This window comes from Pseudoliparis swirei, chromosome 1 (assembly GCF_029220125.1).
Source record: "Pseudoliparis swirei isolate HS2019 ecotype Mariana Trench chromosome 1, NWPU_hadal_v1, whole genome shotgun sequence".
Taxonomy (NCBI): Eukaryota; Metazoa; Chordata; class Actinopteri; order Perciformes; family Liparidae; genus Pseudoliparis; species Pseudoliparis swirei.
Window position 1 is genome coordinate 12,033,390 of NC_079388.1, and position 13,062 is coordinate 12,046,451.

At 42.5% G+C, this 13,062-nt stretch overlaps 1 protein-coding gene across 4 annotated transcripts in view; it reads left to right on the plus strand.

Annotated features, from left to right (window-relative positions):
* Positions 1 to 13,062, plus strand: part of LOC130197144 (cytoplasmic dynein 1 intermediate chain 1) — a 48,066-nt gene that overhangs the window by 30,281 nt on the left and 4,723 nt on the right. For 3 of the 4 annotated variants that reach the window (XM_056419681.1, XM_056419673.1, XM_056419665.1), the window contains 6 exons: positions 3,099 to 3,245; positions 4,192 to 4,305; positions 4,460 to 4,593; positions 4,890 to 5,034; positions 9,853 to 9,993; positions 12,058 to 12,183. In XM_056419681.1, coding sequence (XP_056275656.1) covers positions 3,099 to 3,245; positions 4,192 to 4,305; positions 4,460 to 4,593; positions 4,890 to 5,034; positions 9,853 to 9,993; positions 12,058 to 12,183 — 807 coding nt within the window. Of the gene's footprint in view, positions 1 to 3,098; positions 3,246 to 4,191; positions 4,306 to 4,459; positions 4,594 to 4,889; positions 5,035 to 9,852; positions 9,994 to 10,392; positions 10,543 to 12,057; positions 12,184 to 13,062 lie in introns of those variants that run through there. The other variant, XR_008832390.1, reaches the window with a different exon arrangement.

The following is a 13,062-nucleotide window of genomic DNA, read 5'->3' on the forward strand; positions in this document are numbered from 1 at the left end:
GTCAACCAATTCCCTTTGAGCTTGAATCATAAACTTCCTTATAGCGCGGGACAAATTGATCTTATTTCATACCGGACGTTTAAAAGGCATAGAACTCCAAAACATGAGCTGATGTGACATTTTGATTAGAAGCATTTAGGGAGAATGGCTTTTATGTTAAGTCCAAGCTCGCTGCTGGCAGGCGCCTCAAAGAACACGACCGGCACAAAGCCGGGATCATTTTCAGGAGCTCTTTCACGAAGCTTGACAGTACAGGAGGAGACTGATGGCATAACGTGTGGTTTCTTAAGGAGTGGATTCAGAGTTTAGCCAGGATTTCTCCTCTTAAGATGGGGACACTGATAGGGCTTAAGAGTTAAACTAACATATGGAGCGAATAGAGACGGCTCTTGATTTGATTTGGCTTCTCTTTGTCATTACTCATGTGGGGTTGGGATGTTTATGTAGCTTGATAAAGAGAGCAGGGATGTTTCCTATTTGTGTCTGTGTGCTTGAGATGTTGTTTGTTTATTTTTGATGGTGTTAAGAGTAAATAGGGTTCATATTCATTTTTTCCTGCAAAGATCAAAGAGAGGATGGTCTCAGTACAATATAGACTATGACATGATTTTTAAAATTTAAAATCAGAAATGACTCTTTCAGAAGTCCCATGGTTTCTATGTCAGTAGTCATAAAGATAAGCTTTAACAGAGTAAGGGATGATGGAGGAAAAATACTCTTCGCTTAATTTAGCTTAGCTTAGCATAAATACTGTGAGGTGAAGAAACGTTAAGCTACGTTGATGCCACTGGCCATTTAATGTATGAATGAACACATGTGAAAGTGGTGGTCATGTTATTTTATTTCCTTTTTTAAGATTTCAGAATTAAGAAACATTTAGCTATGCCATTAGCCCTCTGATGGGACTCTGGTGGGGTCGGGGCGTGGGGCAGACCTCAGACAGCAGCCTGTCGTCCCAACATTTTGGAATAGAAAGCTCTCGTCTGGACATTTGGCCTGAAGTAGTTTTACTGTGAAGAATCTTCTTGCAGTACTTTCTTTAACTTTTGGTATCCATCCACACTACACTGTATGCCAGGTTAAGAATATGTTTCATTAATTATCCAAAGAAAAGGGTACAATTGACATTTTTCCTAGTCTACTCCTTTTATGTTCTTTAGATAGTTACCTTCGCATTGAAAATGCCGGAAGGTTATGTTTTGATCGCCGTGTATTTATTTATTTATTTTGTTGTGTTATGTTTCGCAAAAAAAAAAAAAATTGAAAAAAAATCGCATGAAAATGAATGGGATGATTGTTTATTATCCGGGGACCAGTTGATTAGATTTTGGGATCGATCGGTCAAAGGTCATGAACAGGTCAAAATTCGCAGAACAAAAAAAAAAAAATTGAATCGCATGAAAATTTGGATGGTGGGATGATTATTTATTTATGACCAGTTGATAGATTTTGGGATTTTGGGATCAAAGGTCAAGGTCAAAGGTCATCATCAGGTCAATCAATCAAATCTTTCTGGAATTTGGTGGGTGGCAGGATGATTATTTATTATGGATTTTTTGATTAGATTTTTTTTCATGATCAGGTCAAAAAGGTCAACAGGTCATGGTCAAATCAATTTTTTTTTATACAATACATTTTTTTTTTTTCCAAATTGTGCAAAAATCAATGTAAAATTCATAATTCAATGCGCCCAATCTGATATATGCTTGTATATCTGCTCTCTAGTTATTTATGTTTTAGACATTATTTTAATGTGACTGTTGGTGCTTTTACTGCATATATTACATATAGAATAAATAAATCAAAAATATATAGATTAAAAAATGTAAAACAATCACATGTCATGTGAATAATACCTCATGGACATCAAATATTGTGTGTTAAAGGTACAAATTAGCCAAACTTCCAAATCCCTGTTTACATGACCGTGTGTAAACTTTAGAGAATGCCAAAGTTCAGTTTATTTTGAGTCCCGACATCTGAAGCGCCTCCCGAGCCAGATTTTTTGGCTTTCTCAGAAGAAAGCCGAAAAAGTGTGCAGTGTTTTCGTTTTCTCTCTGATTTGTTTTCCAGTCTCCTTTCAAAACAAACTGGGGTTTGGAGTTGGCCGCTCCGCACATGGTGTGGTGGCAGGGACAGAGAGGCGGGGGAGGAGGGGGCATTTTTCCTATTTTAGAAAAATAAGACGAATGTAAAGCTTTTTCGAAACATGAGCTGCGATTTTTTAGATTTGCTCCCTATCTCGTGACCACTGGTCCCCAAAACTGCCCTGATGAACCCGTTGAATATTGGCACATTAGTGCCCTGCGCCTCAAGCATGTACGTGATCTAAAAACAGATTTTAAATTAATCTGCAAACGCTACTAGTTTAATGCTCTACTGGTCTTATCCTGCCGGTAAATTAGAATGACGCAGCTTCACTAGAGGGACAGATGGATGGATGAATGGATGGAGGGAGGGTTGAACTTGACAATGCATAACAGCACTTTACCCTCCTGGAGCAATACAATGCCGAAACATTTTCTCATAACTCTGCAGCACGGATGCTTCAGTGGTTCTGGGTGAGGGAAGCCCATATAGGACGATCAGTGAAGAGGAACCAAGACTCAATAAACACGCCATTGGGGAGGGAGGGAGTTCAAGGGTGCGCTTGTCATGATGGAGGCTACAGTGAGCGCTCTAGTGGCTGCTGGGGTTTTGATGCTGTAATTTGAAACGGCTGGGGGAAGAGGACTACAATTCCCCTCTTTGTCTGGTCTCCGCCCCAGCGTCACCCCTCTCTCCTCTCCTCAGTGGACCCTCACCATGGCCAAACTCATCATCTCCCTCTCCGTCTATCTCCCGATGTCTGCCACCCATCACGATGCCTTGATCACTCGTTCTCACTCATGCTCCGTCTCTCGTTACCGCTTTTCGCTTCATATCTTTCTTTGTTTTAGCTGTTTTCTCGCTGTCTGCTGTCTTATCTGCACATTTCATCTGACTGAACTATTTCTATCCTCACCGTTCCTTGCAATGTCAGTTGCTGAGTTCAATAAAACACCAGAATATGATGCAGTGATTCTGTGATCTCATCCTCTCCCCTCCTCTTTCCTCAGTCTCCCGTAGTATCGGTGGGCTTCGCCAGGTTTCATCCCAACCTGGTTGTTGGGGGGACTTACTCGGGACAAATTGTCCTATGGGACAACCGCAGTCACCGTCGGACCCCCGTCCAGAGGACTCCTCTGTCTGCTGCTGCTCACACTGTAAGACATCCAGTCTGTGAATCAAAACTCTGGTAGAGGGAAGAACAGCTATGCTTTTAGAACAGTTTTGACACATTTACAAACAAAAAACAAACAAAAATTAGATCACATTACTGCCGCTTTACATTTTACATGATAACACTGCTTTGACACTGATTATTTTCACAATAGAAACACACACACACACACACACAGACAGACACACAATTCGAGACATAACTAAAAGTGCAGCAGAGTTTAGACTCTCGTGAAGTCAGTGACCCCCGACAAATTACTGACCAGTATACACTAGCAATATCTTAAGACCCAAGGCCGTTTATAATCACGGCTAACGAACACATGTAGACACACACACACACACACACACACACACACTGCTGCACATCGCCCATACTGTAGGTTTCAACTCCAAAATGTGAGGCCTCCGCTCTCCAGCCAGCTAACATGGTGCTGATTGCTGAATGGATTCTTTGTGCTGCCCGGTTCACAAATCAATTACTGCCCAGTAATGACATAATGGTTTCACACACTCCTGTCGTAAAGAACCACTGCACACTGGCATGTGAGCATGCTTCAAGCATGTTTTAAGGTAAAAATGACATTATCATTTTAGGGACACGGTTAAAAATCTAATTTCATTAATATAAGCATATCAAATTATTGTAATATGTTTACTTTTTTTCTAATTTACATAATGATCCATATATTTATTAAATTAAATGAACAAAATTATGAAATATTTAATGTCTCTAATCAATGAGATGATTGAGAATGTATGATTGTGATCATAACATGAGGCAGAATAAGCATTTTTACAGGATACTGAAAGCCGGAGGCATTACCTGTTCTTGCAAATATGCATCACCGCCCATCTCATTGATGGCCCATGTGTGTCTTTGTGTGTGTGTGTACATGTGTGTGTTTCTCTGTTTGTGTGTGTGTGCAGCACCCAGTGTACTGCGTGAACGTGGTCGGCACACAGAATGCCAACAACCTGATCACTGTGTCGACAGACGGCAGGATGTGCTCCTGGAGCCTGGACATGCTGTCCCAGCCACAGGTACACAACACACTGACATTATTTTAGTTTTAATCCACATGTGTTGTTTTTATAAATGTTGATGAATGTGTATTTTCATGTTTGTGTCTTTGAATGCATAACGGCTCACATTAGTTTGTTCTGCTGTGTGTGTGTGTGTGTGTGTGTGCTGTAGGAGACCATGGAACTGGTGTACAATAAATCCAAACCTGTGGCGGTGACAGGCATGGCTTTTCCCACGGGAGACGTGAACAACTATGTGGTTGGGAGTGAGGAGGGCACTGTGTACACTGCATCCAGACACGGCAGGTTGGTGGACACACACACACACACACACACATACATGGAGATAACATTCTTTGCTGGATCACTCAAGTGTGTTTGGAATGTCGTCATTTATTTGCTTGGATAATCGAGAATTACAACATCACAATTACCAAAATAAATAAGCAGAATATTTACATTTAGAAAGTAAACGACGCAAAAAAGACGTAATATTCGAAAGATTTTCCCATCAATGTAAGAATTGTGTTATTTGACCACCAAATCACTGCAGAGCTGAGTGGTGTGGTTAAGAAGGTCTCATCTTTGGCTTCACTCCGCAGCAAGGCGGGTATCTGTGAGATGTTCGAGGGCCACCAGGGGCCGGTGACGGGCGTCAGCTGCCACGGCGCAGTGGGCACCGTCGACTTCTCCCACCTCTTCATCACATCCTCCTTCGACTGGACCGTCAAACTCTGGAGCACCAAGGTGTGTGTGTCTGTTTTTGCGTGTGTGCAAGAGAGGAAAGGAGAGGAGGGGTGTGTGGGAGGTTGATTATGGACTTGTGGATAGAAAATATGTGTTAAAGAGATTTGAGAGCGAGAATGAACTTGTGAGTGAGAAGGAAAAGCTGAGTACGACAGGTACGGTCTGTCTGTCTCCTCCTTGGGAGTTGGGTTATTTTTATTACGGTGTGTCGCTTCATTAAACAATACTAGAGTGTCACAATTAGAGTCTGACAGATTGCCTTGTCGTAAATCTCCTCCTCATTCATTACAGTTAGACAAAGCTTTTATGATTTTGATACTTTGATTATTTTTACGTTCATTTGCCTTGCCAGGCTGTTTCCAGTCTGTGCGTGGCCTTCAGTCAGATCTACAATGCCGCAGTTTTGCCGATGGCCCAGAACAGGTGAACACTCAGTACTGCAGAAGGCTGGATGTCTTCACAACATCAGTGGAAGTTATGCCTGTGATATCTAACCGAGAGCAAAACATATGCTGGCCGATAATTCAATGTATCGTCTTTAATGCAATCATACCGTGATAAACTCGCACATCAAGATATCACGGTACATATATGTTGTTTAAATTGGCTGTCAGTAATTAGCAGGTCCGTCTTTCAATCAGGGGAGTGGCGGTTTGATCCCCGCCCTAGTGTCCTTGAGCAAGACACGTAACCCTGAATTGCTCCCTGTAGCTGTGTCTAGGGTGTATGAATGTAACATGATTGTATTATTGGATAAAAGAGTCAACTGAATGAAATGTAATGTAATGTAAATTGATAATAACAAGCACATGCTAAATCAAATCTCTCAGCAAATCGAATTATTATGCACTACAAATCTTAATCATATGAGGAAATAGTCAGTACTTTTCATTTGTCAAGTATTTAGACTCGGCTTGTTTAATAGACTATTTCATTATTGAATAAACAGAAAGCAAGCTGTATCGTGATAAATACCTTAATTGAGAAATAAAATAATGTACATCGTGATGTACATCATTTCCCCCTCCTGTCACAAATCCCAACCTCACTTTATTTACGAGTAGCTTTTGGTTGTTGTTCAAAAGAATTGCTCACAGAGCTCGTTCAGAATCGGAGGTGAATCGGATCCCATCTGCACAGATCTTAAACATCGTGCAGCTCAGGGAGTTAAGTTCCCTGAGCAGCACTCAGGGAGTCCAACGCAGACACACTCGAAAGGTGTGAAGGTGTGTGGTATTTGAGTGACCTCGTCCACTCAGGGCATTTGTTATCCTTTAAAGTTGAGCGGCAGTAAAAAAAAAATCCTTCTGTCAAAAGGATGTTGGAGAATGGCAAAATGAACTCATCGATTCAAGGACAAGTTTGTGATGATGCTGAGATGCAGGAGACTTTTGAGATACTGCACAAGAGGAGAAATTCAAGAATATAAGTGGAGATTATTCATCGGTAAATTCATATCAATGAGTGGCCTAAAAATGTGGAAGAATTTGTCAGAAGAAGAAAGGGGAATATTAAAAAGATAGGAAGTTAAGAATGAAGTTAGTCTTATGTGGAAAGGACAAAAGGTTAAGGCAAGATCAAATATCACAACTTTGAACAGAAGATGTAGAGACAGAAAGAAGGAAAGACTGAAAGGAAATCGTGTGAGAGGAAAATGGATAGAAGAGTTGAGGAGAGAGAGTGAGGGGGAAAGTGCCAGGAGGCGTTTTAAAGACAAAGAAAATGGTGGTTAATAATGTAGGTGATGCTAACGTTGAAGGACAGAGGGATCAACATGAGCAGGGCGTCAAACAGCAAACACAGCCGAAAATCAAAGAGACCTGTTCCACGTGAGGAAAATACATAATGCATATTGCATAATACCTTCGGCTTCATGCGAGATCCAGTTACAGCTTTCATACTCGGCTGTGACAGGCAGTAAAGCGCTCTGATGAGTTTTAGCTCATGTTTGCGTGCAGCTCGTCCGTACGGCGTGTGCGAAGGGTCCCGTGACACATATTAAACCATTTCTGCGGACTTTCATCAGAAAAGTGTGTTATTTTGCAGGATTTGGGAATTCCCTTTCGTTTGAGGGGCAACGCAGGAATGTGTGTCTGACTCTTATCCCACATAACCGATATTTGTGTGTGGGCAGGCAGAATACCTGACTCTGTGTGTGTGTGTGTGTGTGTGTGGGGGTGTTTGTGTATGTGTGTGTGCACGCGCGAATATATACACACCACACAGTGCCTCACGTGCACTTTGAGTAAGCTGCCTTTGCTTACCTACACCCCCCCCCCCCCCCCCCCCGAGGTTTGCCTTCAGCCCAACTGTTGCGGCACGCAGACACGTATGTTTGCATCTGCGTTTCACGTTTTGCCCTCGCAGTTCAAAAAGGCCGTCGCACAGAAGTATGCTGATGTTTTTACACGCGGCGGTGCAAATATTGTGGCTAGTGAAAACATTTTGAGTCGGTCGGAGTGTAAAGATGTTGCGACAGCTGGGAGCGGGTTTATGATTTAACTTAAACAGTCTTGCTCTCTTGACCCCAAAACCAGCATCCACTAAGTGATTGGATGGAGCGTAATCGTTCCACTTTTTCTCTTTAAAGAAGTTCATTAAAGGCCTCGTTCACACTTCATGTGGAAATGAAAAATTAAACTGTGCTCTGTGTCTTCAGCTCAAGATTTAGTTTTTCAGCACCGTTTGTGAAACAATTTGCAACGTCGGGACGTCTTCTCAGTCCGCCCAGTGCGTGGTTCTGTAATCGGGTGTGAAGCTTTTCATCTCGTGTGGTATTCGCGATGCAGCCAGGTTTTTATTGTGAGACAGCAAAACGCTAAAGTGTTGGTTGTAGGCTTGGAAAGGAATTTATAGGTTAGCTTGTAAAATGTCTTTGGAATTTTATTTAATTTCTATGGCAAGATCAGAAGCATGTTTTAGCATCAGTATCTCAGGGAAGTATTTATTGCTGAACTGAACTTGCATTTCTCCTTCTCACAACGTGGCATTGCACTGTGACGTTAACTATCAGTATTCAGTGTTCCAGGAATGGTTTTCTAGTTCAAACGTGCCAGAAGCTCCCAAGCTTCTCCGCACGAGAAAGATAATGACAAACGGTTACATCACGAGCGGCGCCACAAGGATTAAGCTTCATTTTAAGATTACTTTTAAGCTTTTGTTGCTGCAGATTATTTATCCAAATCACCTTATTTAAGATAAGATTGCGGACATCTTGCAGTCGAATGGTAGTTTACATACACCGGGACTTTATTCATCTCAATTCTAACGTGATGTCTGTCATTTTGTCCTTTTTAACGTCATAGTCCTGTGAAAAAATATCCTTGTTCATTCATCATTATCATCATATCGGACATTTCAGTCAATCTCGTCAAATATCAATCACAGTTAGTGTTTGATGACTTCTGTGCTGCCTGGTCATCATCCTGTCTTAGTTATGTGAAAAAGGTTGTGACAAACATATTAAGTAAAAGTTTTCATTAACAAAATTAACCCAGATTAAGAAATATTGTTCAACCGGGAGACCATCGCAAAAAAAATTTCATTGGAAATGGATTTTGGCAATGTGAAATAAAAGAGCTAGGGGATAAGTAAAAGAGTGTGGTGGCAAAGTAAAACGGGGACACAAACTAAAAAAAGAGAGAGAACACAAACAGCAATCGCTCAGCTGATCGAATGCTGAAAGTGTGAGATGGAGAAAAATGACCTCTGCTGTGACCCCCCCGGCTGGAAAACAGGTTCAATCGAGGCTTGAAATTGGCTCAGCTCTGTTTGTTTGTGTTTGTGTTTGTGTTTGTGTGTGTGTGTGTGTGTGTGTGTGTGTGTGTGTGTTTGGTTTGAGTGTGCACTGCTATCCGTCTGCAGGTCTCACAACCTTTCAGAGCAACCGAGGAGTGAAAGAGTAAAGGTGATGAAGATAAAGAGAAGGAATATGAGAGAGGGAGCGAGAGGGAGAGAGAGAGTGAGAGAGAAAGAGAGAGAGAGAGAGAGACTACATTCCTTCATTTGCTCTTCCAGCCAACCTGTCTCCTCTCATCCAGCCCTCCCTCTATTTCTACCTGTCAGGAATGCAGTTTGTGAGCCTCCGGAATCCTAACAGCCGCTCTGAGAAATGGGCGTGCACACACACACACACACACACACACACACACACACACACACACACTCATATTCCCACACACTAGATTTATCCTACATCTTTTTAATTGCAGCACATCGTTGCAACATTTTTTATTTTGGTTGATAACTAACAAGAAACTTCTACAAATGTAAAGCTAAAGACGTGTTTTAGATCATTTAGAAACGGTGCCCCCTTTAAAATGGTTTGTCCACCAGAGAGCACTGACAAGTTTGTTTCATTTTCAGTGCGTTTCTTGGAAACAATCCTTAAATAACTTTTGTTAATGTTAAAAGATGAATATATGTTGATCTTATCCACCGCTTCTTTTCCTCCCATTTCCATTTCCATCCATCTCTCCCTCTCTCTCTCTCTCTCTCTCTCTCTCAGACAGCTGTTGTGTTGAGGTTACAGTACACCTTGTGGAGGGGCCCACCCTTTCATCTCTCCCAGCGGTTTTATGGTGCTGTGTGAATGTGCTCGGCTTTTTAATTAGGCTCTGCACCCAGACAGGCCCCAAGGCTGAGGCAGCGCCACTCTGTCTGACGCTCACTCACTCCCTCTCTCCATTTCTTCCCTCTCTCTCTGTCTGTTTCTCTTTTCTTTCCGTCTCCATTGTGTCATCTTCTGTAATCCCGAACGCGCATTGCTTTTTCACACCATACACACTTGCATAGAAAACCTCTTTTTCTGTCTTCCAGCACAACAAGCCTCTGTACTCGTTTGAGGACAACGCCGACTATGTGTATGACGTCATGTGGTCGCCCGTACACCCTGCAGTCTTCGCCGCTGTGGACGGCATGGGCCGCTTAGACCTGTGGAACCTCAACAACGACACTGAGGTATGTGTGTGTGTGTGTGTGTGTGTGTGTGTGTGTGTGTGCGCACTGCTAGGGGAATACAGGTTATTATGGGGGGTTTTTCTGCGTCATTTCTCTGTGTGTTGATGCATGTGTGCGTGTGTGTGTTTGGTGTCCTCGGGGCCTGTTGCTGGGCCTCTGCCCGAACCGCACAACCAAACACCCAAGCCTTTCCCCTCCCATCACCCCATCACCCCCCCCCCCCCAACCACCACCACCAACCCCTTCACATCCCTCCCTACGCACACACACACACACACGCACACGATTCAAGATTCCCCTGTGGGCGTTTCCCACAGTCCTCACTTTAAATGAAACTGGGTGACAGTTGCTCATGCGAGCTCCCAGCTAACATTCCTGCAACCTCTGTCCGACGTTCAGGCAACCTCAGGACCCCACCATCCCGTCTCATCTGCCTCCCACACTCAGTTCCATCAGTGAAGTACACGGATGTGCAAGAGACCACGAGCAGAGAGTCCCAGCCCTCAGTCCGCAGTGTCGAGCTGGAGATGGAAATAATAAAAGGAGAAAGTTGAGTCGCTCAGTGCTTTGGGGCAAGGTTTATTTTCAGAAGGGAGCCTTTGAGGCCAGTAAAAATGTATATCATCTTATTATTCAGGTTCACAAAATGTTGAATAAAATATAATGCAAATATAATATGAAATTCAATACATAGTATACCTGTTTTTCCAAAACGGTAGCAATCTCAGCTGAATGATATTATGGTTATTTGATTGTACAATCCATATACGTTTGTTTAAAGTTCTTCTTTATTAATGAAATTTACATTTACACTGTATCTCCCAAAATGTTGAACAAAGTAAATATATCTTTATTTCAATTCTAATATGTGTGAGTGGGAACCAAACCTTTGATCACTCATAAAAGTTGGAATAAAAGGATCCTCCATTTTATTTTTCTCTTGGTTTCCATGGAGACAACACCCTCACTGCCTTCAACCTGAATACAAGTCTGCATCTCTACAGACGCTCTCCTCCCTCTCTCGTAATGCCCTTTCACTCTTCTCATCTTCTTGCGACTCCTTCGTACTGTCCAGCACATCTAAAATGCATTTCTCATCTCCCAGGATTTTATGTTTCAGCTCAGTTTCATCTGTCTCATCTAATCTCTCCTCTCTCTTCTATCTCTTCTCTCTCTCCTCTGAACCCATCATCTTGCATTCAGTCTTCCCTCTGCAGCACAAATAACCATTTTCCAATGGTTCCCTCAACCGCGGCCTTTTCACAGAGGACAAGTTCATTATCAACAGCCTGACTTGGCTAACAATGTGCTTTATGAGAAACATTTACTCACAGACACACACACACACACACACAAACGGATGTACCAAACACATGCACACGAGTCACTCATACACAGTCGGTCTAATAGAAACAGACTTCCATTGTTGCCGTCACATTAAAAGCCCACATGACACAAGCGGAGCAGTGCAGCGCCTGGTTCTCATTTCCAGCACACGTACGGAGACGTATACAGCCAATTTAAAGCGCTCCGTTCAGATCCACTCGGGCGGAGCGGTGGAAGCTAGCAGGCTAATGGCAGTCTGTGGTTAGCGCTGCTTTAAATACCCAGAAGCTCGGTGTGTGAGGCGACATGATGCCAAGTCCTCTGTCTCCACTGGTGACATGTGTCAGACTCGCCGGCCACATGTCGGGAGCAGTTTATGGAAACGCTGCTGATGGTTTTAGGATTTTCAAAGGTGCAACATGAGCACTGCTGTTTACTTAACGGCAACAGCTCACCCACAACAACAAATATGGGTGCAGTTACTGTATTATACAGTAACTGTGTGTGTCGATATTTGAATGATAAGTTTTACATTTGACAGCTAAGTTAGTCTCTCTCAAACTATACGATGACTATACTATACTAAGATATTTTTCAACATGCTACACTATGACTGTATAATTGTTTTTTAGTAACTCCTAATAGTTCTTACCACTTCCTTGTCATTGTTATACATTCCAGTTTACAATATTGCTAAAAAAAATTTAACATTTGTTATTTGTTTAATTTACCCACCAGGTACCAACGACCAGTGTGACCATCGAGGGCGCTTCGGCCCTCAACCGGGTACGCTGGTCGTCGGGGGGGAAGGAGGTGGCCGTGGGTGACTCGGAAGGCCGAATCTGGATCTACGATACCGGAGAGGTAGTTAATGATTGTGCCATTTTAAAGTGGATGAATCACATAATACATGTGCAGTAAATCAGGAACATACTGCATGTCTGTGAGCAGGATCGTTTGGTCCCCAGGAATAAAGGTGGATTGAGCATTCCTCTTTTTTAGTTTTAGTCTTAATCCATGATAGCTGACATTTAAAAATGTACATTTTAAAAAGTGATGTTTCTCATACAGTATAATGTTAAAGCAACTAAAAGGAATTACCATTTTTCATCATTCAAAAGCAGTCGTGTTTTCCATGAGCACCACTGACTCGTGGCTCAAAGATTTTTATTTGGTTCGCGTGCATTCGTGAATTTGTTTTGGTGTGAGTGAAAGAAAACACAACTTGGGCATAACATAGATGTACTCACTTCAGGGGTCTAGGCTCTCGACTATTTATTCAAGCTACTGTTGATTGCCTGGTGAATGTTGGTCATCACGCTCATAATCACAGAAAGCTTTGTGGTGCTTGCTTTACGCAACAATAGCTGTTGAAGGTAGCTACATTTTATGAACTTTAGCCAAAGAGTTAGCTAGCTTTGTTCTAGCCACCAAAGTGAATTCATAAATTGATGTAAAACCAGATCTTGCAACAATAGGTTGAAAAAAAAGTGAAATGGGGCATTTGATGAACTTACTGTTTCCCAGACCACATATGAGACAAGACCGAGCTGGGAGACGACTCTGCCAGGAGGAGATGGACCCAGCATAAAGCCCAACGGCGTAAGGCTGGACCAAACTTATATAACGAAACAACAGCAGCAGAAATGTTGCTGCAGCAAGTCGGGGGGGTTCCTGGTATTGCATAACAGCCCTACATCTGGGGACTGTTTGCAGAATTTACACAGGTACTACAACAAAACC